The following is a 21,140-nucleotide window of genomic DNA, read 5'->3' as shown; positions in this document are numbered from 1 at the left end:
AAATGCAATCTGAAAAACAGACATTTGAAAAGCTTTACAGAAGGAACTGACTGGATAATGGTATCACTGAAGAATGCATTTATCTTATATTTGTTTGGTTGGGAGATATACAGACTTGGGAAAGTCTTTCTAAAAGGAGGGAACTGCAGATAGACTGGGTTTAATATATGTTACAAAACACCGCTGCCCACGAGGTCAGAATCCGTCATACTGGGACATCAGGTAAGGAAAAGAAAGTGAAACAGGACTTATGTGCTGTAACGCTCTACTGACTTATGAAGGAAATTCTATTTTTATAGAATTTCCAGTCTCGCGGTTGAGCAAGCACAGCCAGGGGAGAGAGCCCCAAGGGAACTACGAAGCCCAGCTGGTGAGGACTCGGGCTCTGCTCCATGCAGACAGTGAGCGGAGCTGACCCAGTCTCCAGCGTGTCCCCAAACGGGGGTCACTGCTCTCACTTCCAGTCAATTTAGGACATGAGAATGACCACCCACCGCCTTCTGCTGGCTCTGTCACAGTCTTCCGACTCCACCTCTACCCAGCGATTGTCACTGCATCAAGTTCGGATCCCTCAGGGCAGAGGCCCTAGCTGTTTGGTCCGCCAGTGCCTTCTGTGTGGCCTGGCACACTGCAGGGGCTCAGAGAGATAAAGAAAGGGACAGAGAAAGGGCCTTTTCTTTGTCCTCTTTTACAGAGGGGCAGAGGTGTACAAAAACATTTCTTTTGAAACAGAAATGCAAATTCATAGTGACTAACATGTATGAAAATCACACGATGGGTTTTTTTTCCCTGGCGTTCCCTGGATAGAATTGGGAACATGCTCTCCCAAGGGCACACAACACTGTAAATAACAACTATGTATCATGAAATGATACTTTCATTACTGTCCGGTGAGGCAGCTCAGAAGCTTCATCACTGCTTGATAGTATTTTTTCTTTACAACAAAATGTTCCAAATGACAAAGAGCATAAGCTCACAAGCTTTTTGAAAATAAGTCATTCCTAAATTGTGACACACAAAACATTTTTAAATAAGAGGACTGGGAAAGAGGGAAAAACGTACTGAAAACAAAAAGAACTGGGTTCTAGACCAGGATCTCTGCCCATGAGCTGCATAACCCTTGGGAAAGGTCTTGACCGTCTTTAGGCCTCTTTTTCCTCGTCTACATACTGTTGAGATTTGATCTGATGGTCTCTAAGGTTTCTTTCAGCTATAAAAAATTTTTTTAATAAGATCCCTTTTTTAACATCAAATAATAGTAAGGTTTTAAATAATTCATTAACTTTGTAAAAATCTCAAATTAATGTGAATCTTTCCAAAACCAACTTGGGTTCCTCTATCTTCCTAGCTATTATCTATATGCCCTTAAATAAGTAGATAAATAACTTCTCTAGGACTAAGACATCTTATCTATAAAAAGAAAAAAGTTGGACTAAAAGATGACCAAAACTTACCCCACCTCCAAAATTCTGCAATAATGAAGGGAAAATAATGACATGAATTCCTGAGTTCATCTTTGTTTGGTTATATTTTTAATTAACATTATTTGATTATAATTCTTATAGACTTCATAGTCACCAAAACACCCTGCAAACAGGTTATTTAAAGTCAACTAAAGTTCTTTACTGGTCAATAAAAGTATAAGAGAGAAAAGTACTTAAGGACATATAAATTTCTCAGGTGCTAAAAACTAGTAAAATAAGGGAAGGTATTGACAATTACCAAATTTTGCCTCAGATCAGAATAGTGAGATGTCTTACATAGAAGAAGTTTTAAATAAGCACTGAGTTTCTGCTTTGATAAGAGGCAATAAGTGAATATATAGTACCTAAACAAACTGATATAATCTTTTACTAGCCTAGAATTCTAGCTACCAGTTATATATGTGAGCAAAACCCAAAATACATCAGAGACTGGTAAATTGTGAAATTTTGTTGACTGTTCTATGTCCATGGCAGATACTTTTTGGTATCTCCGTACGGAGTAAGTAAGTCTGGCCACTGAAAAAAGCATCCTCAAAAAATTACACATAGGAGTACCATATGACCTAGCAATTTCATTTCTGGATATATGCCCAAACCAAAAGCAAGGACTCATATATGTGCATTTCAATGTTCATAGTAGCATTACTCATAATAACTAAAAGGCAGAAACAACCCAAAGAAAAAAAATTCATCGAAGGATAAATGGATAAACAAAATGTGGTATATAAATACCATGGAATATTACTCAGCCTTAAAAAGGAAGGAGGTTCTGATACATGCTACAACACAGATGAACCTTGAAGACATTATCCTAAGGGAAATAAGGCAATCATAAAAGGACAAGTATTTTATTCCACATATATAAGGTACTTAAAATAGTGAAATGCATAGACACAGAAAGTAGAACGGTGGTTGCCAGAGGCTAAGGGAGAGGTGAGAAAGGAGAGTTAGAGTTTAAGGGATACAGAGGTTCAGTTTGGGATGATTAAAAAAAAGTCCTGGAGATGGACAGTGGTGATGACTGTATGACAATATGAATGTCCTTAGCGCCACTGAACTATATACTTAAAAAATGTTACAATGGTAAGTTTATGTTATGAATATTCTATGACAATAAAAAAGCAAATATTTTACAAAATCATTACTTATAAAGTCCTTAAAAAGACAGCAATCTTACACTCAAGTTCAGTGTCACTAAAGACTTAGAAAACATAAGATAAAAATACAACTATGCTCAAACTAATATTTCATTGCCTTTTTTTAAGCCACTCACAAAATAATATTTTGAATGCATATTCAAGATCTTTCAAAGTTCAGAATTTGTCTCCCAAAAGGTGGGTTATTTTAGTACAGGAAAAGGTTCTGCTATGTCTCTACATATAATTAAATTACAGTGAACACTATTTTTAATCATCTCATCTTCTATTTAGCCCTAAAGAACACACTTTTATGAAGATATAAAATACTAGATGTTGCTAATTCTTAAAATCTATAATTTGCTTCCAACAATTTACTCATTTCTCAGAAATGCTCTATAAATTTCTGAATATTTTTATCTAAAACTGGCCTGAAATAACAGAAATTACTAAAAAGCTGGTAACAGGAGAGTTAGCTTCTTGTTCTAAGGGAAATACAATGACTAATCCAGAACTAACCAGGATTTATTCCCCCCCTAGTGGAGCAAGCTGCCACCTTTCTCAAGGCACACAGTCTGCCAACTCCCTTAAAAGGTAAATCACCCAAAACACAAATTAAGCTGTGACCACTCTACCTAAGCCTTATGGCACCCCTCTACCTGCCAGGGCTTAGCAGTCACGCATAAAAAGGTATTGATGTTAATTATCTTAAAATCTAAAATGCCTGATACAAGCTAGCTATGTGTTCTGGCAAACAGCAGCTGTACCCAGCAATAAGCTTTTCTCTTACATAAATATTCAGTTTATTAGAATTCTTCCAAAGTAACATAAACCAATTGGTGTCCTACTATATTTAAACCATGTCCTTGTAGACCTCAGGTATCTCGCAACCCCATCCTGGTATTTGGTGAAATGTTCAGACAGCATTAACTTGAAAACAGCTGGTTGCCCATTATTACAGTGTACTGTTCTATCTCACTTGTACAAGAGAACTCTTTACAACCATAATTGTAACATTTGTTTTCATTAAGATACACAAAAACATACAGAATTACCTAGATACATAGCAAGTTTGCTGTGAGAATAAGCTGTGATTGACGCTTTTGTGCTTTTTGCAAGAAACTGTCACTTTTTTCCTATAAAAATGAGTAGGTCACTCTGCATCTTATTGCTCTCTCATTGACAGGCTCAAAGAAATAAATCAGTCTTCCTAAGCAAAGCACTAATGTAGATAATAAATTTAGAATTTCATAGTTTATCTTCACCTGGACTATATGGAAGATATATTCAAACATGTAAATGAACTTAATACATCCATACAAGAAATTGGACTAAAGATGGAGGGTATAGCTCAGTGGGAGAGTACATGCCTAACATGCACAAGGTCCTGGGTTCAAGCCCCAGCACCTCCATTAAATAGATGAATAACTCTAACTACCGCCCCCTCAAAAAAATTAATAATTAAAAAAATTGTTTAAAAAGAAATTGGACGAAATTTATTAATAGTCACAAAGAAATTATTTTTGTATAGGAAATTCTAATTTGGCTTAAATGTGCTGAGAAAAGGTACTCTATTAACATTCATTTTCTTAAAGATACTGGTCTTTCAGAACATTGAAAGAATGGCCATTGCAACTCATCTGACCATGAACATCAATGTCTTATGTGACTCTTTCCATGAATTTTCAGTTCTATGTGGCAAAGAAATAGCTACTAGGTACAATTTTTCATTTTACTAAACCATTATCTACATATGGAAACATACACAATAAATTTTTACAAACTGAACAGACCCTTGTAATCAGCACCCAGGTCAAGAAACACTACTAGCATCCCTGTGTCCCCCTTGTTCTCTGTTTTGGTCACTTCCCTGACCCCCTGCCAAGGGTAACCACTATCCTGACTTCTAACACCATTAGTCAGTCTGCATGTAATCACAGAATACTCTTGTATCTGGCTTCTTTTGCTCAACATTATGTTTGAAAGATTCATCCCCACAGTTAAATATAGTTGTAGAATGTTCATTTTACTGAATAATATTTCATTGTAATATACAATTTATTTAACCATTATACTGTTAAGACATTGAGGTAGTTTCCAATCTAGGGTTATTATAAATGTGCTGTGAACACTCTAGATGTTCCATCAGAATCATGCACATTCTAGGACAGGTTCTTTAGTTGAACACGTACAAGTATTTCTGCTGGACATATACTGAGGAGTGAAAATGTTAAGTCACAGAGTATTTAGTGTCCCTGGATCCTACCAATTTTCTAAAAGGTTACTCGACTTTACACTCATTAGAAACACTGGAGAGTTCTTGTTGCCTTGTATCCTTGCAACACCCAATATTGTCTATTTTTTGCATTTTAGCCATTCTGGTGGGTATTTAGTAGTATTCCATTATGGTTTTAATTTGCAATTCACTAACGACTTTGCATTTCTCTAATAACTAATAAAGTTGAGGGCCTTTTAATATGTTAATGACCATTTTAATGCCTCTATTAAGTACCTACTGAAGTCCTTTGGCTGTTATTTTCTACTGGGTTGTCAAAATTTTTTTTGATACTTTGTTAAGTATTCTTTATACTTCCTGGACACACATCTTTTGTCTTTTTGTTGGAGGAGGGTAATATATTATTATTCTTACCTGACAAGTACAACACATACTTGTGTTTGCAAGGTCTGGTCTAAGTGCTTAACAAATATTAATGGTATCTTTTGATTTTCAAAACCTTATATTAATAATAATCCAGTTTACCATTTTCTGTTTTATGGTTAGAGCTTATTGTCCTTTTTGACTGTCCTATTAAGCTCTCAAAGATGATCTTGTATATTTTTCCTCTAAAAGTCTTAATTTTGCATTTCACTTCCATATATTCAATCTGGAATTGATTTTTGTATCTAGTATGATATAGGGGTTAAGATAGCTTTTTCCCCATATGGATATAAATCACCTAGTACTATTTATTGAAAAGCCCCCCCTTTCCCCATTGCACTGCAATGCCAACTTTGACGTAAGTCAGATGAACTGTGTATGCACGGCTGTGTTTTTGGACTATCTGTTCCACTGGTTAGTTTCTATTTCCTCATGTCAAAATGTCTTAATTCAGTGTTTCTCAAACTTTAAAGCATATAAGAATAACCTAGAGAGATTGTTAAAACACACACTCCTTGGCCCCAACCCTGGAGATTCTGATTCAACAGGGTTTGAAGTGGATCCAGAGAAATTCCATTTCTAACGAGCTCCCAGGTGATGCTGATGCTGCCAGTCCAAGGACCACAATATGGTAAGCTCTTTCGTAACTGATAGTTTTATAATAAGTCTTGGTATCTGCCAATGTAAGTACTGCAATCCTGTTCTTCATGACTGCCTTAGCTATTTCTAGCCTTCTGCATTTCCATATGAATTTTAAAGTCACCTTGAGTTCCACAAAACCAAAAAAACAACAGCAGCAACAATAAAAACAAAAATAACAAAAATCAAGGTGCTGGGATTTTGTTAGGGATTGCACTGATAATGTAGGTTAATTTGAGGAGACTTGAAATTTTAAAATACTGGGTCCTCCATGAACATAGTGTGCCCCTCTATTTAGGTCTTCCCTAATTTCTCATAATAATGTTTTGTAGACTTTAGTATGGAGGGGCTGTAAGTCCTTTGATAGACTCACTCCTAGGAATCTGATGTTTTGTAACATGATTGCAGGTGCTATTTCTTCCCCTCTTTTTAATTTTTAAAATTATGGTACGATACATATAACATAAAATGTACCATCTTGACCATTTTTAAGTGTACAGTTCAGTTATGTTAAGAACATTTACACTGTTGTGCAACCAATCTCTAGAACTCTTCTCATTTTGCAGCTGAAACTCTATCCCATTAAACAACGATTCCCCATCATCCCTGCCCCACCCCCCTGCAACCATCAAGCTACTTTCTGTTTCTATGACTTTGGCTACTCTACCTCATATAAGTGGAATCATGCAGTTGCAAATGCTATCTTTTTAAAGTCCATTTATTTTTACCTGGAGTCTATTAACTAAAGCAATTTGATGAAACATCAGCTCACTAAATTGAGTACTGGCTAAAACTCCAGTTAAAATACAGACACTTGAGAAATTTAGTGCTGTTGGTGGGAATGTAGTTTGGTACAGCCATTATGGAAAACAGTATGGAAATTCCTCAAAAAACTAAAATTAGACTTACCATATGATCCAGCAATCCCACTCCTGGGCATACAACTGAAAGAAACTAATTTGAAATGTACCCCAGTGTTTATAGCAGCAGTACTTATAATAGCCAAGACATGGAAACAACCTAAATGTCCATTGATGGACGAATGGATAAAGAAGCTGTGGTATATGTGTGTATGTATATATATGTGTACACACACACACACACACACACACACACACACACACACACACACTAGAATACTACTCAGCCATAACAAAGACTAAAATAATGCCATTTGCAGCAACATGGATGGACCCGGAGACCATCATTCTATGTGAAGTAAGCCAGAAAGAGAATGGATAATACCATGATATTCATCTATGGAATCTTAAAAAAAAAAAAAAAAAAAAAAAAGAAAGGCACAAATGAACTTATCTATAAAACAGAAAGAGACTCACAGATATAGTAAACAAACTTACAGTTACCAGGGGGAAAGGGAGTGGGAAGGGATAAATTGGGAGTTCAAGATTTGCAAATACTAACTACTATATATAAAACAGATAAATAACCTATAATGAAAAGTTAATATGAAAACAAATATACATATGTGTATGTATGACTGAAACATTATGCTGTACACCAGAAACTGATATATTGTAGACTGACTATATTTCAATTAAAAAGAGAAAAAAGAAAAAATTAGTGTGTTCAACTAGCAGTACTTTGAGAATGAGGACCATGCTGAGGAAAACCGTGCTACTTGCAATCGTGTATTTGTATGTGAGATGCCATTTCCACCACTTTCACACACCAGGGCCAAGGCCAGAAACCACCTAAAAGTGAGTGGTAACATTTGTGTGTCTCTTTTAAGAAGAGTTCTCTCATTTCTCAAATCTCATTGAGCAAAACTCTAAAAGGTGACTCAATGAGTCAGCAGGCTTTGACAAGTGTATAATTTTTCATACACACATCAATATTTTTACTGTGGTTGTGGAAGTTGAAATAAACTCTTATTTACAGTTAGAATGTTTTTTAAGGTAAAGAATCAATCCACTGCAGCAGTTTTTGATAAGGAATGTTAAGATACCTTGAGAGCAAAAGGGAGACAGCTCTGCACGCCTTGGTAGGAGTTTCCCCCGTGGTTTTTTTTTTCAGGTTTTTTTTTTGGGGGGGTGGGTAATTATGCTTATTTACTTTTTTTTTTTAGTGGAGGTACTGGGGATTGAACCCAGGATCTTGTGCATGCTAGGCACACACTCTATCACTGAGTTATACCCTCCCCAAAGTTTCCCTCTTTAAGATATACCACCTGAGCAGCGGCGTGGGGTCAGAGTGAAAAAGGGGCTGTAATAAAACAAAACCTGAGGAAAAGCCATTAATTGCTTGCTATGAAAAAGTCAGTGAATACCACTTTAACTCACACTAAAAAGTAAATTTGAATATTATGACACACTATATAGAGAGGCATGTCTTTATTTTGTTAACAGTTTCCCAGCATATGCAACACTGCCCTCATTCCCAGGAAAGTGGCAAAGAAAATTCTGTAACAACATCAAAGAGGATCCAGGGTGTTATTTCTATTAAAAACAAATTTCCCTTCATACTTATCGCTGTACATTTCAAATCCTCTTCTTCCAGAGGTCACTCGGACCCTTTATATGACAGACATGCAGTCTGTGCCTTTGAGAACGAAGGAGCTTTCAGATAGTGGCTTTTTCCACACATAAATCAAAGCAACTCATAGCTCTCCTGCCGGAGCATAACTGGCTACACTGAAGCCAAATCAAACGACGCCCACCCAGGTCAGGCTGACCTTATGAAAGCAAGGAACAAAGAAATACTATAAAAAGCAAAACTATTCCCTCTTCTTAACAAGCTATTTAAAAGAGCATTCATTGTTAACATCAGTACCAAATGACAGTAAGTTTAAATTCCAAATGTGGTCTATAAACTACTCGCAGTAGAAGTGGCAGTCTAAATTCCCTGTCCTTGCTCCGTAGACCATTTAAAATCTGTCTCAAAACTAGTTTTCCCCCAAGTCTTACTACTGCCCTAAACAAACCTTGCAACACAGCCAGATGAACCCAGTGCAGCTCACACTCAGCCATCTCCCTGCCTCTGCTCACGATATCGCTCCATCTAGATCTCATCTATCTTTCAAGGCCCGACTAGTCCTCCCTTAGTGAACAAAGCCTTCTTTGACTGCTCTGTTCTAAATGTTTTCTTCTTTTCTAAGCAGTTAGGAGATTGATTTATCTGTGCTATTAATTTGTAGTTTAAATTGCCTGGTATTGTTAATTACATTTTCATAAGCTTATCTGATCTTGGGTAAATTAAAAATTCCATGAAGGCAAGTCATGTTTTATACCTCGATTTCTTCTACAATATCTAGTCACGTGCTTGGCAAATCCTGAGATTCTGGATCTCCTGCTATTACAACACTCTCAAAGCTCTTTCCCCTATGCTGCAAATTTTCATATAGAAAGCAGACATCAAAGAGCTCAAGCTGATGGTCATTTAATTGCGTCAAAAAAGAAAGATCTGCTTTCTGGAGATGCCAGTTCATCAGTACGACCAGATGTACCTTTAACACGGAAAAGCAGACCTATTTCAAACATATACATTGTTTTCGAACTAAAATTTTCATCCTTTAACACCATATTAATTCGTAATGTCAAAAAGCCTAAGAGTTTCTGACAAAAGCAGAAGCACAAGGCTATGAGTTTGAACAAAACTCCTTAATATCAAGTGTATTACCATCTTAGCTCTAAGCCCCATATATCTCTCCTATCTGGGGACGGTAAGCCCCACTAAGGAGCTTTTCTTTCTGAAAGTTTTTTTTCCTTTACCTCATATTAATGCTGTCCATCATCATCGATTCTGCTTCTCACCAGCCTAATGAACATCAATAAGATTCACTTTATTTATTTTATTTTTGGGGGTGGGACGGTAATTAGGTTTATTTATTTATTTTTAATGCAGGTGCTGGGGACTGAACTCAGGGCCTTCTGCATGCTGAGCATGCGCTCTACCACTTGAGCATACCCTCCCCCCAAGTAAGATTCACTTTAAAAGTAAAATGTACATAATGACGTACTGCTTATTCCTTAAAATGGTTTATCAAATAACATTTAAATGATCTTGCTATTGCCCAAAATAGTCTTTAGATTTTATTTTTTGATATACATGGAAGATTAAAAGTAACTAAAATGTAACTTATAAAGTATAATATAAACACCTGTGAATCTGCTGGGACTGCTTTTTAACTTAGCTCTACATTTATAAAACTCATCCACGTTGTTATTTATAGCTGTAGTTCTTTTATTTTCACTTCACTATTTCACACTTGTGATAGGATACCACAATTTATCCTTCCTTCTGTCAACAAACATTTAGGTTGTTTACAGTTTGTTTCCCATTACAAACACTGCAGTTATTAAATGCATGTCCACTGATGAAGATGACTTGTTTTTTTAGGTATACTTCCAGGACTGGAATTTCTAGAACACCTCCTATACACACCTTTGGGTGTTTCCTGATATCTCTCTGATGTGGATAAGCATAGATGACATCTTTTTAAATTCTGCTTTTTAATTTCAAATTATTTCTAGAAGTTACTTTTTTCCCTCTCAAATCATAAACGTCTACTAACTAACAGAAGTTGTCTGGCTATCTTTGTGATTACATCCTTTACTTCTTTAAACATTTCCCACATAGCTGTTCTACATTATGAATGAGAAAACTGTAATTTGTCCTTTCATCTGCTGTTCGTGAACTTTCAGCCACGGTGGCTTGCCTTCTCTTCCATTTGTTGATCTTTAATTGTGAGCTCACTGCTCAATTTTAATTTGGGATCGATGTTTTCCTCTAGAGACTGGTTTCTGCCACCACAGCCAAGCAACACTATAAATTCAAGATCACTTCAGACTTGCTTGAGGGGCTTAGCTCAGTGGAAAGTTCTGAATGTGCTATTACTTCAGGCAATTCCATCCCTCACAGCTGCCGGCCAAGGCCTCAGCTCAGGCCTCTCACTGCAGGTCCTGACTCTAGCTGCTGACTTCTCTGTGCGCGTCTATGCATATACGTATGCACTTAAGTCAGGTCTGCGGACTCTTGAGATACCTCCTCTACCTCTTGTGAGAATAGCAGTGTCTTAACACTGTGAAAACCTCTGCTCTCTGGTCCACGAGTCCCCCTTCTTCCTCTTATTTTAAGCCATGTTTTTAAGTTTATTTCATAACTCTTCCCTGTTTCCTTTGCTACGAAAGACAATACGGGGTAAGACGAGGTTGAAACCCAGTAAGAGACACAGGGAGATTGAAGTTGAGAGGTAGCCTGAGTGGGGTCCAGGGAGCCTGCTTCTATCTTCAATCCAAAGTAACAATGGTTATCTGGACACGAGACGATGGGCTTTGCTCATTTTCTGTATAGTTTTATGTCAAGATGGATATGCTGCAATTCATCCTTTACTTGTGGATGAACATTTGAGTCCAGTTTTAAGCTATGATGGATTAAACAGCTATGAACATTTCTATACAAGTCTTTGTGGAGCCATATATTTTCATTTCTCATAAATACCTGCAGGTGGAATTGATGATTAACTGTATGATAAAATGCCAAACTGTGTTCCAAAGCGGTTGTGCCATTTTATGTCACATTACATTTACAATGTATGAGAATTCCAACTACCCTGTATAGTAATGTATCTTTTAAGTGTATACTGCTATATTATTGTGGTTTTAATTTGCATTTGCCCGATAACTAGTGATATTAACCATCTTTCATGCTCTTAATGGTCATTCACACATCCCAAGGTCATCAGGTAGTCAGGTTTTTGTGTGTTTTGTCCACAGTCTGTAATTTCCATCTGCAGAAGGATGGTTCCAAAGAGCTTACTTAGCAATCACAGAAGCAGAAATACTCCAAAAAAACTTTAAAATTGGCTTGTCAATTTCTGCAAAAAAAAAAAAAGGGGGGGGTGTGCTTCTCCTGAATTCTGATTGCTATTGGATTTAATTTATAGCTCAGTTTTGGAAGAACTTTGTCAATCCAACAATATTAAGCCTTCTAATCCATGAACATGGTGAGTCTGTCCATTTATTTAGATCTTCTTCAACTTCTCCCAGAAATATGTCATTTTTAGTGTATAGGTCTTACACTTCAGTTAAATTTATCACTAAACATTTGATGTTTTATGCTATTGTAAGTGGTTTTAAAATTACTTTCCCAATTATTCATTGCTAGTATATATAAACACAACTGACTTTATAAATATTGACCTTAGATTCTCAGACCTTGCTTTTAGAGTTTCCTAAGTATAGAATTGTGTTGTCTATGCGTAGTGATAATTTTACATATTTCTTTCCAATCTGCATACCTTTTGAATCTTCTTCATATCTTATTGCACTAGCTGGGATTTCTAGTTCAATGAAAAACAGAAGTTCCATTTTCCTGACCTTAGGGGAAAAAACTGTTTCATCAATACTGATTTTAACTTTGAATTTTTCATAAATACTCTTTATCAGGATGACATTCCCTTCTATTCCTGGTTTACTAAGTCTTTATAATGAAAGGGTATTGAATTTTTTTCTAATGCTGAAATAAATATAATGTGATAATCATTCAGCTTTTCTCCTTTACTATATTAATAAGATGAATAACACTGATTGTTTAATGTTAAACCAATTTTGTATTCCTGAGATAAACACTATTTGATTGTGACTTATTATCCTTTTACTACACTTCTATTTCCTGTATTTTGTCCAGTTTTGTAGTTGTTTACAATGAGAGTTCAAATACAGAACCAGTTACTCCAATATGGCTGGAAATATACCCACAAGTAAGCATTAACTTTAAGCCATGGTAAACTAAGAGGAAAGTCTAGCAGTTACCAAAGTAGGTGGTGGTAAGAAAAAAGCCGTGTAAGATCCCACAAATCCTATTTCTCATTTTTTTCTCTGTCTATTCTTGAAATAAGATATATACACGTGACCTAGTCCAACTCCAGTCAGAAAATATTTATTAAGCCTCTACTTAATAACAATTAACCCACAAACTGAAATAAAACATACTCAACTCCTGCTTCTTTAAAAGTTTCCAAGTTATTACCAAAGAGATAGCTACAAGGTTCATTACCAATGAATGCCTGTTAAATTAAAATGCATGAGTAACATTTGGGGAGACACGTATTCAAACCAAAAAGAAAATCAAAATCCTGCATTATACTGCTTAATATAGACATGTCATCATGCAATGCTAAGACAAATATCAGAAGTATCATTGCTTTCTCGCAAAGTTACATTGCCTATGTTAAGAAAATCAAAACTAGTAAGTCAGGGGAGGGTATAGCTCAGTGGTAGAGTCCGTGCTTAGCATGCACAAGGGTCCTGGGTTCAATCCCCAGTACCTCCATATAAATAAATAAATAAATAAACAAACAAACAAATTACCTCCTCCCCCACCCCCCCAAAAAAGAAATAATTATGCCTTAGAAGAAAAAAAATAGTATTATCTTAATCTGTAAAAATGGTTAGCAAACTATTTCAAGTGCACAGATAAGTATGCATTAAATAGCTTTAAAATTAATAGCAGAAAGAGAAAATACATATAATATAATGAATAACTTCCAAAGGTCTTTTTCCTTTTTTCATTTACAGAGACCTTGGGGCTTCAGGCAGACAGAAGGCAGGCTGCCAGTATCAATTCACACTTAAGCAGAACTTTTGCCAATGAAAACTGAAACACCTGTATGAATTAACTAAATTGTTCCCATTTTCAACAATGAAAGGAAATTAAAAGCATTACTGAATGTCACTGACTTGGCTCATCTGAAAGGAAATAAAGTAGATAACACAGCTAATTTTAAATTATCAAGCCGATACAACATAAATGGCTCTCTAAAACAATATTAGTCATTTTTACTATGACTCATTCAGGTTTCCTGAAATGTGAGGATAGACTATCGCAGGAATAGCATGACATAATGACAATGTTAAAAAAAAAAAAAAAAGTATTCCTTTTAGGACAATCTTCTGACATTGCTGAATCAAAACATTTTCCCAACATACCTCACGTATATTTCAACAAGCTACACCAACCTGAAAACACTGGCGAAAATCCTTCCGAAAAAGAGAGTTCACCATTGTTTTAGTAAACTTTAGGACAGCTGAACAAACGCGAAGGAAATTCAGGACCGATAGGCCATTCATTTGTTAATTCAGTAAGTATTTATCAAATGTCCAATAACTGTGGTTCCTATCCCTCCAAGTGCTCACAATACTCTGGTAGGAGTAGTAAGATTTCTACTGTACTTGCTCTTCTATTAACAGAGGAAGAACCTCATAGCTTCAACAGTACAGAAATCAAGACCCTGGCCACCACGCTGCAGCCAGAGCAGGGAAATGGATGCCCAGCAAGGAAGAAGATGCTGCTTCTTTCCTGGCTACTCCCTTCTCTCCCACATTAACAGCCAAAAACAGGTCTTATCCAATTAGGAATTCCTATTCCTTGTAAATAGTAATGCTCTCCTACACCCTAGTAACCAGATAACCTGACTCACCACTGAATGCCACGGGTGCACCAGTCTCTACCTACTCCGAAATATTTTCATCTACATTCTGTAATTTGATCCTGAAAACAAATCTTCAGTGCCAAGGGAGGGATACACCATTCTTTCCCTCATTTTACAGAAGATGTATTTTAAACAGGAGGTTATCCTTTCCACCAGGTAAGATACACCGGTAGTACCCCGGGGAGTAGTACTCCCCAAATTTCAGAACTAAGTGGAGCAATGCAGCACCAAGCCTGGGGCAGACACAAGTCCTACTCCGGGTTCTAGTGTACTTCAGTCATTCCCATATTCTGCACAGGTTTCTTGAGCAACAACTGTGAGCACAGTACTGGTGCACTGTAGTAGGCCTTAGAGAAAACCCAGAGAAGAACAGAGACCAGACTTTAAAACTGGGAGTTTATAGTCTTATAGGAAAGATAAGACATATACATAAATAATCACAATAAGCCCAAATTTGATCCTTGTTAAAAGAAAGTTCAGAAGCAGGTAGTACCTAAAAGTGGTCCCCCTTGCCTCAACTGCTCCTTTGGAGTCAGACACGTTATAAATAAAACATATTTATGTACAAGATATATCATTATATAGGATATAAACTTCAGTGAAATTCTTCATTGAAACCAGGGGCCACTTCTAATGCACCTTATTACCCGTTTCAGAATCATGCACAAAGAAGGGTTAAGAGGAAGGACTGATAAGGGCTGATTTGGGTTTTTCTGCTGTATTCTGTATGCTTCCTTTAGGATTAAAAAAAGGAATGGATGGTGCACATCCCAAAGGATGCACGCGGCTCCGAAAAGCCCTCCTCACATGTAAGTTCCTTGCCTTACTTCTTACCGATTAAAGATTTACTTGGGATTAGAAGTAGAAGAGTGAGGCCTAGCACTAGGAAGCACTGTCACCGAACAGCTTTCCTGCAAAAAGAGATCAGTCCGCAGGCCAGTTCTGCTTTGGAAGAGCTGGAGGAGGAGAGCAGGAGAATTATGTATGAGAAAGGCCCAGGGCGGTGGGGGCGGGGGGTACAAAACCCGAGTTCACGAGCTTCACTGCAGCTAGGCGGGATGAGTGACCTACCAGCAGAGGTTACCTGAGTTAATTACTTCACAAGTACCTCACTGTACAGAGGAATAAGAACAGGAAAAGAAATTTTTTAAAAAATCAGAAAAGAAGTAAGGTTAAGGAAAGGAATAAACATATCCCACCCAGAAGAAACAATTTTTTAAAAAATAACTGCTTAAAGAGTATTTTAATGTGTTTTCAGGATGACTGCAGAGAACGCAAACACAATAAACTCCTCACGAGGTCCATCCCAAGAAGATGTAACAGCTGACCATCCTCCCCATGAGAGGCCAGCAGGAACACCTCCTGTCATACACTGCATCCTGTTGCCGCAGTCATCAGAAGAAACCCAAGCACCCTGGTCATCATTTATCATACAGACTCTAGGTGACTGTCCCCAACCAGCTCTGCACTTCCCCGCACTGACTCCAGCTCCCCACCGTTCCAGACCCTCTGTGCCCTTTCCTGTGTCTCATGTCGGGAAGACCCATGTTCAACACCACCTCCACTGAGATCTTCCCCCTACCATCTTGCCAAAAACAGCCATGCCCAACCCATTCTCACCCCCTTACACTATTCTCCTGAGCACGTCTATTAAATATCCATTTCTTTGTCTACTGTGAATTTCCCCCACAAGAATGCAAATTGATGTAAACTCCAAGAGGGAAAAGATTGTTTACTGCTGTATCTCCAACAACCAGTACAGTGCCTGGTGTATGCTAAGCACTCAACCAACATCAGCTGAATGAATAAGTGGGATGTACATAATAATTTTTTAAGTATATCTTTTAAAAAATGCTTAACACTTTACTTGTCAAATTCCTTATAGCACAGGTAACGAATAATTAGGGACATTCCACACAGTTATCGAAACACACGTATGCTATAAAGCAAAACAGCAGATTTCTAAGGGTACTGAAGTGGGAAAATGAAACAGGCAACCAAGGACTTAAGAGATTGGCATCCAACCAGTTCCAAAACTGTATGTAGAAAACAGTAATTTGCAAAGTTGATTATTACACTACAAAGTAAGCAAGCTTTTCTTTCTACCAGATAAGAGTACTTTGTTCTTGCCTCATCTGAAAAATACCAAAAGAAGAAAACACCAGAATTCTAACTTGATTCCTAACTACGATAATAAAAATGCCTTTGAGAAGATGATATATCTTAAGCAACTTGTGTTCATTAAAGACATGTCTTATCTTCTTGTTATCCCTTAAGCTAAAAAGATACTGACTGACCCCTTGCTCTGTGAGTTTTCTCTTCTCCAAAAGCCTTCTTTGATTGGGAATCCTCAAACAGTCTGTTACTCTGTCTTTCCTTTACACTCCAACTGTGGTCTTCATCTATCAACTTTATTTTCCTTTATTTTCCCATTCCTTCCGTATTTCTCTGTAGTGAGGTGACTACCCAGCTATTCCACTGGAACCATCCTAGAGATCAGCAGAGCATTCCCTGAACCATCACCACTGCCCTCCTCCTGACCGCTCACCATTGTGGAAATCTGACAAGCAGCCCACGCTCTCAACACTGCCTCTGATTCTATCACCCATGCTCTCCCAGGTCTGCTCCTCCCTCTCTGACGTCCTCTTCCTTATTTCATCAGTGTAGCATTATCCTCAATTTCAGAAGAAAGAGGTACACACTCTACTGGGTTTGGAGTGAAGATTCAAACTCTTGATCTGTCACTTCATTTATTCTTTCAACAAGTATTTATTTAGTGCCTGTTATGTGCAACACATTGGACCGGTACCTGGGATCAATGAACAAGAAATATTTGCTCATTGCCCTCAAATTCAAGCAAGTACAAAGCAAAATGCTTGTATCTAAATAAGCAGCAAGATATATGCAGCCTGGAAACTAAAATGATGAGTTTTATTTTTTTTTTCTCTTTAATTTCCTTAGGTGGCAGTGTTTCAACATGAGCAATCTGAGGCAAGAACATAGCAGAGGCAAAATAACTTACAAGGAAAAAAAAGAAATGAAACGGAAAGGAAAAAGACATTACTCACTGATGTAAATGCCAGCAGCTCCTCTTCAGTTAACTTATGCACTGGGTTATTCTTTTGGAAATTTGTGCTTTAAATTAAAAGAAAAAAAAGCAAATTAATCCCAGAATGCATGTTGTAATGAATGAAGTATAATTTTTAAAAAGGCATGTTGTAATGAATGAAGTATAATTTTTAAAAAGTATAATTTTTAAAATTTAAAAAGTTTTATATATTTGAAAGCACATATTTCAATATTAATGTACCATATACAAATGTAGAGATGAGTGTGCCAAAGATAAACACAAAAAGTAATAAAATGCTAACAAATAAGCTGTGGCTGGTGCACTAATGTTAATGTAACTTCTTTTATAAGAAAAAATGAAATCCAATCTGTGCTACTCCACAAAGAAAGTAAAAAGAATTACTATGGCACTGACTCCTATTTATTAAATTCAAACAAAGAAAATTTACTATAACCATGAAACAGGCAAAGATTAAGAGTTTGTCACAGAGGCAGAACAATGGGAATTCGTAGATCCTGCTGATTCAAGTATGACTTGGCCAAATCATTTTGTATAAGAACCACACGCTAACCGATTGCACAACTGGAGCTTCTTGGTCGAATCATTTTGGAAAACAACTGAGCACTGTTTTGTAAAGTGAGCATGCACATATCCTAACTTCAGTAATTCCAGCCTAGCACGGAGGCCAGAGAAATTCTTAAACAGGTGTACCAGAAGTATACACAAATACCCATAGTAATATGGTGTATAATAGGAAAAGCCTGTTAATAATTCAAATGTCCAAAAAAGAAAGTAATAAATTGTAAAGTATTCACCCAATGAAAAGCTATACTGCAAAGTAAACTGCTCCTATGTATAACAACGTGGAGGAAACACAACAGTGAAAGAAGAAAGCAAATCACAGAAGACTACATATTGTAAGACAGCATTTTTTATAAAGCTCAAAAAGAAACAAGATGAAGCTACTGACTTAAAGGCATAAAAGACATGTGAGTAAACATATTTTCTCAAAAGGCAAGAAAATGGCAAAACGCAAAATTCGGGACAGTGATTACCTTTTAAAGAGAGGCAAGAGGACAGATGGGAAAGAAGCACAGACTGAGCTCGTGGTATCTGCAATCTTCTAGGTCGTAAGTCGGGTGGGGGGTTCATTTTATTATTACGCTATGTAACTTACATTTATATGTTACATTAATTTTTTGTATGTAAATATTCCTCGTATTAAGAATGAAAAGAAAGTACCACCTCACAAAATAGTACCATGTCCTTGAAATTTTCAGTGTTGTTGGAGGATTTTATAATAAGCATAAAATGTTCACATAATAATGGTTAAATGAACATATTTTTACTGTTGGTAAAAAAAAAGAGTGGAAGGAAAGAATTATGAAATCATTTAATGTTGTACACCTGAAATTAATACAATGCTATATCTCAATTTTACCTCAATTAAAAACACATACACACACACAATGCATGCACATACATACTTAGACATTACTGGTTTGACTACACAAAGGAATTATGTTATCAATTGGCAAGATGAGCCAATTAACCCCTAAGGTCCTTTCAGTTCTAAGACATGATTCCGATAAGTGAACGAAGTAGATAGATAAGTAGAATAAAAGTCACTCTACAATAAGAACCTCATCCAAAATGGATCAACATTCATCTCTCTCACATACAAAATTCCAATCCTAACTTCAGTGCATAAAGTATATAAAGTGAAATGCTACAGGCTCATTACAAATAATTATGATACAGTAAGTCTAACAGGCCACCACAATTCACCATGATTTACTGACTTAGGCTTAGCAGGTATTCCTCTGCAATCTGAAAGTCAGACTGTTCATTCAAAAGGAATTACCATCCCCACTCTGGTTGTCTGAATTACTGAAGGATCACTGTACTTTAAGAAATTCCTCCCCACAATTACTTTACATAAAAGCAATCAGGTATACTGATATATGAGACATGGGACAAGTTCTAGCATGGGGTCTTCAGGTAAAATCAAACTCAAGCAGGAGGCCAGTGAAGAGCAAGAATGAAAGAAAAGGGGCATGAAGCTAGCCCCATGGTCTGGCCAATCCATGATCTGTAAGAATTCACCCTATGTCTCCTTTCCAAACAACCCAGCCTCCCACAATGTCCAAGTCTCCTCTTCATAGGGGCTAATAACCACGGAGATCAGACAGAGATCAGGCAGTATCACAAAACCACTGTTTACAACCCATGTAGTAACTCAGTGAACGCAGATCATCAATTCATTGATGTTTTAATCCAGAGGTTTACAAATTGCAGCAGATGCTCCAAGATTCAGAATATAATCAAGTGGTTTCTACCAAACAATGAAGATTTAAATTGCCCATGAAATACATTCAGCACTTTTTAACTGTTCTATGTATTGAGATACTACCAAGATCATATTTGGGGACAAAAATAGTATTTGAAGACAAGCATTTTCTAGGTTTTTAGTCCTGTCTCAACTGTGAAGTCTAACTCAATATAGCTAAACTTCAACTGAGAGAATGACTAGGAAAACATATATTTGGTTTGATTTAGTTTTCTGATGAGTTGACAATTATGAATTTGCCAAATTATTTTAAGAAATAGCATAAAGGAAAACAGAATTTGAGTCAGTAAAACCTGGATTCAAGCCCTAATTGCCACACTATAATTCTGAGTGAGTCATTTAGTCATTTGAACCCTGATTTCCCACCTGAAAAGTGAGAAAAACATGAACTTCTAAGATTGTTAGAACATTAATGAGGGCTAATGTGAAAGCACGTGGTATAATTCTGAGCACATAATATTGCTTGCAATTGGTTGCTGTTTATATCATTTACATACTAAGTATCATGAACGAAACAAGTAATTTTTCAGAAGTAAGCATAAATTCTGTCACTGGAATCAAATAATGTGATAGGACAAATGAGTTGGATTTAGAAACAGAATTCTATATGTGTGATCCTTTTTAATCTAACAAAAGAGGACTGTAGAAGTGAATTTAACTTTTGTATAAATAAAAGCCTACTGTTAGTGTAAGGAAGATAAAAGCCTATGAGGTGAACACAAAAAGATAAATTCTACTGAGTTAGAAGACAATTTTTTAATAAATGCTCCCTTTCTTAAATTGCTTATTCCTAATTTAACCAGTCTCAATATTGTCACTTTGTGAAACATCCTATTTTGAAAATTGCTAAATCTCCAGATGGGAAATGGGATTTTACATATTCTAAAATACCACGTTAATTAATTACAAAGGTAAAAAGAATAACTTTACATTGGAGAAGCCTGTGTAATAATGTGATCAAAGTTAACATCAACAGTAGTGGAACAAATCTTAATTGCGTTCTACCTGCTGGGAGGCAATAAGAACCACAAAACCTTACTTGTCTGATACTCCTGCTAATGATGTCGAGTGTGAATCTAATTATATATATATATATTTACATATTCTTTTTATCAGACAAACTCAAACTGAGGGAAACTATACCGAATAACCGGCTTATAAATTTCAAAAGTGTCAAGATCATGAAAGTCAAGCAAAAATGAAGAACTATTCTAGATTGACAGAAACTGAAGAGATATGACAACTAAATGTGACACATATGTTCTAGACTGGATCCTGTGCTATAAAGGAAATTATTGGGACAACTGGCAAAACTTGAAGGAGGTCTGAATATTAAATGATCGTAAAGTGTGG

General features: G+C 36.5%; 1 protein-coding gene across 3 annotated transcripts in view; it reads right to left on the bottom strand.

Annotated features, from left to right (window-relative positions):
• The window catches only part of TTC27 (tetratricopeptide repeat domain 27), a 144,032-nt gene that overhangs the window by 90,591 nt on the left and 32,301 nt on the right, over nucleotides 1-21,140 (bottom strand). For all 3 annotated transcript variants that reach the window (XM_032497325.1, XM_014559194.2, XM_006184609.2), the window contains exon 9: nucleotides 17,436-17,502. In XM_032497325.1, the coding sequence (XP_032353216.1) occupies nucleotides 17,436-17,502 (67 nt within the window). The remainder of the gene's footprint in view (nucleotides 1-17,435; nucleotides 17,503-21,140) is intronic.

Source organism: Camelus ferus, chromosome 15, assembly GCF_009834535.1.
Source record: "Camelus ferus isolate YT-003-E chromosome 15, BCGSAC_Cfer_1.0, whole genome shotgun sequence".
Classification (NCBI taxonomy): domain Eukaryota; kingdom Metazoa; phylum Chordata; class Mammalia; order Artiodactyla; family Camelidae; genus Camelus; species Camelus ferus.
The sequence above is the reverse complement of the archived record's forward strand: the minus strand, read 5'-3'. Positions and strand labels throughout refer to the sequence as shown.